General features: G+C 38.6%; 1 protein-coding gene across 1 annotated transcript in view; it reads left to right on the top strand.

Annotated features, from left to right (window-relative positions):
- The first annotated feature begins 642 nt into the window (after positions 1-642).
- The window catches only part of LOC140163523 (E3 ubiquitin-protein ligase rnf213-alpha-like), a 115,278-nt gene continuing 111,283 nt past the window's right edge, over positions 643-4,637 (top strand). The window contains exons 1-4 of the mRNA XM_072186837.1: positions 643-876; positions 2,498-2,833; positions 3,383-3,969; positions 4,183-4,339. Coding sequence (XP_072042938.1) covers positions 834-876; positions 2,498-2,833; positions 3,383-3,969; positions 4,183-4,339 — 1,123 coding nt within the window. The 5' untranslated portion in view covers positions 643-833. The remainder of the gene's footprint in view (positions 877-2,497; positions 2,834-3,382; positions 3,970-4,182; positions 4,340-4,637) is intronic.

Here is a 4,637-nt window from a genome sequence, read left to right as displayed (position 1 = left end):
CACAAGCAATTGTAAAATTTCACTTACGAGTGGAATTTTTGTGGCTCATCCGAGCTCACTTCTTCAGCACTGAGTTGGCGTAGTACTGGAAGACATGCCGCTGCTCGGGACACGTGATCTAGGCAATGAACCCAAACCACTCGACCCGAGCAGCCTCTTGTAGGCGGCTGGTAGGGGGTGGCGCCCCTGGTCTTTATTGAGGTCTGGTTCGGAGGCTGTGATATACCCCGCTTCCTTAACCCCTCGCTGAAACCACCTGGAATCGCTGTCCAACACCTTGACCTCACGGTCAAAGGAGTGTCTAGTCATATGACATCCAACAGGCGAGGGCTCTCTTTTATGCTCGGAAACCCTTTTTCCGAGAGCTCTTTCAGTCTCACCTATATACTGTGATGGACAGTCTTTACATTGGATTTGATAGATGCTGAATCCTAGTTTAGGTCTGTTTTTTTGCTCAAAAGGGCAAATTCTATTCAGGGTATATATGTTATTAAAATTTTGGTAGCGCATGTATACACTGAATAAAACTTGAGTGCACCCATCAGCCCCACCTAAACCCCCACCCCACCCCGTGCTAATAGATTACTGATATCCTTTTCCATCAATGAAAACTATCAACACTGTTTGCTTTTCTTGTTATACAGAGACCTGAAGGAAAGGCATTTTTCCAGAGGCATTGTGATGATTCAGCAGTCAGAAAATATGGTGATTTATTGTCCTCATTGTTGCTGCAATCTTGGCCTGGAAGACAGAACACAGATGATGATGCAGATGATGATGAAGTGGAGGTGGAGGATGAAGATGATGATGACGAAGATGCAGTTCTTGATCACATGCTTACTTGGAGCCCATTTTGTAATTTTGTCAGTGTTTTAGGTAAGATTAAGATATGGTAACTGCATGCATAAAGTATATGTGACACGATCTGGTCCAATTTGAAAATTGAGTTACTATAATTATTACCTTATACAAACATTAGGCTTTCATTTTCTGAAAATACCAACAGTCTAGCATACTTGTTTCTGAAGTTATGAGGTTTTGTGATGTCTATTTTCTTATGTAATTTATTGTTTTTTACTCCATATTTTTGCCTTTATCTCAATTTCAAGTTTGCCACCTTTGGCCCCCATTGACCAGAGCAATTTTGGGGGGCGAGATGGGGAGGGGCTATTAGGCATTAAATTCAATTTGAGCTTAGTTGGTATTTGTATTTGTCTGCATAAAATTACTACATTATATATGCACAAAATTTGTAGTGACATTTTTTTGTACAAATTATCTCTGATTGTCACTTTAACATAGTACACTCTTTCAATAGCCTCTTTTGTATGCAATTGGGCCAAATAAAAATGAAATCAATGAAATTGTCTAATTTACAAAAAAAGCTTTAACCTACGGCCGTGTGTCCTGAGCTCGCCACCCTTAGCGTTACATGACAAATATTATGAATTTTTACACCAACCGTGTTTCTAATTAGATTATCTCGACAATCGTCAACCCTAAACTAGCAAAAGTATACATTTTTGGACAGCTGAAGGCATAAGCAATTCAAATATATACATTTCAACTCATTATACAGGGTGACCTGCAAGTTATACAGGGTGGATTAAAAATATTTTGATAAAAAATGGGTCACTCAATGCATTGCTTATTACCAACTTACAGTAATAAACTGGAAGTAAACAACTTTCATTTGGTTAGAGGATATGGAGAGCCAACTGACTTTGGAAGAAACCAAAATCACAGCTGTTTGGTAATCTAGGAATATAGGATGTCCCAAAGTATGTTAGATTTTTTTACAATTCAACATATTTTGAACCTAAACATTTTCCCCCTAACCGATACAGAAAAAATATGTCCATATTTAGATTCCTCATCAAATTTCCCTTCAGAAAATCTATACTTTGACTATGATATGATAAGTAATTAAAATTTTACAGTAACTTTTAGATTTTGAAGACATCTGCATTACTTACTACAGTGTTTAATATGACAACGGGTAGTTTTGTATGAAAAGTTTGTATTTTCTAGACTAAACCAATCATAAATTATTAAAAACAATTAGTAGAATTGTTTAGCAGTAAGGCCATGAGTGTTTTAGATGCTAAATAGAGTCCAAATCCAATTTACAGCCTTTACAGAAGCAGATTACGCACTAAGAATACAAATCCCATAGAGTTTGTGTGTACCACATCCCCCACCACCACATCCCCCACCACCGCCACCCTTCCCATTCTGAATTCTATGAAGCACAGTGTCAGTATTAAAAAAGCTAAAGTATTTCTTTTTACAGGGTTGAAAGTGCATTTTATTTAGCAATAAAATGAGACCACAAGTATGACAATACCTTTTTGCTTGACAGAGATATCATCATTTGTTTTGAGTCGACTTTGGCAAAATGTAACGTCGCCACCTTTTTTTGGTGGCGAGCTCAAGACACACGACCCTACTCCACCTGAGATTAATACTTGCTCATTTTACCCAATTTTTCCCACAGAAACAAACCCAAACCAAGCATCCCATCTCAGTGAAGCAGCAAAGAAGAAGCTAGCAACTGCAAACTCAGTTCTTAACACCATGTGTACAAGACTCATTGACGGCAGCATTGAGATCGGACAGCTTCAGCAAATCCTGAGAAATGGCCAACATGACCAATTCATCAATCTACACATGAATAACACCATGCATGAGTGTGTAGGTGAAGGTGGAAAGAAGATGGAGAAAGCGAATCTGATCGTTTTATTAGAATCAAGAAAAGAGGAAGTAGAGGAATTTGAGGTTCAGTGGAAGTGGAACACTTGCTTATTGAGGATGTGCAGAATTGTGGAGAGAGGTATGTGACCACAGACCAAAAATAAACAGACCATTCAGTCATCAACAGACAAAGTCCAGCATCATTTCTTAATGAAAGCCAATCATTCCATGAAGTTTGCGCACAAAAATGCTACCCCCATTCTGGGCCTGTTACCACATTTTGTTTTTAAAGCACAGTCTTGACCTCTTTCATGTATAAATATATATATAGGCACCATAGAACTGTAATTAAAACATTAAATACAAAATTGCTGCAAAAAACAAAAAGTGATTTGGGGTTTTTACCTGGGGAGGACAAGAAAAACAAATGCCCTCCTTCCCTCCCCCACTCTAATCTAATACACTCCCCTCCTGCATTAGACGCATCAAGATCTCAATGCATTATTGTGTACAATTTCGCTTCAAGAAGTGATACACATTTATTATCCTATAATTGGGTGCTAAGGTTGAAATCAAATTGAAAACAGACTGTGATGAATGGAAAATATGCAGTTTTATGTTTTAAGTTTTGACTGCATGTATGTTCATATCTAACTATGTATGTCCATATTCTTCAATCATACTGTAGTTGACTGCACAGAGTTGGAACAAAAACTACATGAAGACAAAGAGACCCTTGATCTCTGTCAGGTATGCAAGCCACGATCACTACACAATGTATCACAAGGGACAGAGAACCCACCTGATATCACATACTTCAATCACACACCGGACGTAACAGAAATGCTTCAGGCATTGTACAAGATTCACGACAGCCACATCTTTGGCAGACTTTGGCGTGAACAAGCAGAACAATCCCAGGAACCACTCTCCTTGTCGGAGGTGAATGCCCAGATCTGGAAACCTGTTATGAAGCAGCTACAAGATATCAAAGGCAAGTTGATATATGGTCAGATTGTCTTGCGAGATGTTGAGGATATGTTTAAGGATCTGCGTGCAAGTGATGACTGGCAGGAACTGATTGAAGAAGAACTGACCAAATTTATCAACTTGAAGGGAGGAGTTGACCCAGCAGTTACCCAGGAACGTCTGCAACAGATAGTGGCTTATTATGAGATGCAGCAGGCAGCTGACCTTGCTGGGGTGATCTTGAAGTTAAGAGATGCATATGAGCTCAAGGGGAACTTTGAGAGAGAAGAACAGGTCTGCAGTTTGGTGAGTTGAAATATTTGAATCATCATAATTGTCTATGAAAAATTGTGAGTTTCACATGATGAGAGATGGAATTTGATTTGGCATGAAAAGTAGCAGACTTTGTGAACCTAATATAAGGACTATAGTGATCAGTCCACCTCATATCATCTATATTTGTCTTCCTTTCCTTACCTATATGTAACACTTTCATTTTTCACCCAAATAAATGCCTAGGGTATGGATGAGTTCAAGAGCCGACCCTTGCATACTGTAGATGAGTCTACAAATATAGCAGAGGGAAATGGAAGAAGTTATCAACAAACAGTAGAGTGTTTGAGACCACTTGTAGAATGCAAGGAGCTTGTTACATGGATAAATGAAGAAATCAAAGGTAAAGAAATAACAGCTTACAATGTAAGTATGTATTGAATATAGCAGAGGGAAATGGAAGAAGTTACCAACAAACAGTAGAATGTTTGAGACCTCTTGTAGAATGCAAGGAGCTTGTCACATGGATAAAAGAAGAAATTAAAGGTAAGGATTAAGGAAAGATTTTTTTTCTTTGTTAGTATGCAGACCAAATGTTGATAAAAGCCCGGGGGGTGGGCGGTACAAATGACCATACAGGGATTTGCCGCAAACATGGGTAGCATTTTCGGCCTTATGGTATATAGTATATCAATGACCCC

The sequence above is a fragment of the Amphiura filiformis genome, chromosome 11, assembly GCF_039555335.1.
Source record: "Amphiura filiformis chromosome 11, Afil_fr2py, whole genome shotgun sequence".
In the NCBI taxonomy this organism is placed as follows: Eukaryota; Metazoa; Echinodermata; class Ophiuroidea; order Amphilepidida; family Amphiuridae; genus Amphiura; species Amphiura filiformis.
The sequence above is the reverse complement of the archived record's forward strand: the minus strand, read 5'-3'. Positions and strand labels throughout refer to the sequence as shown.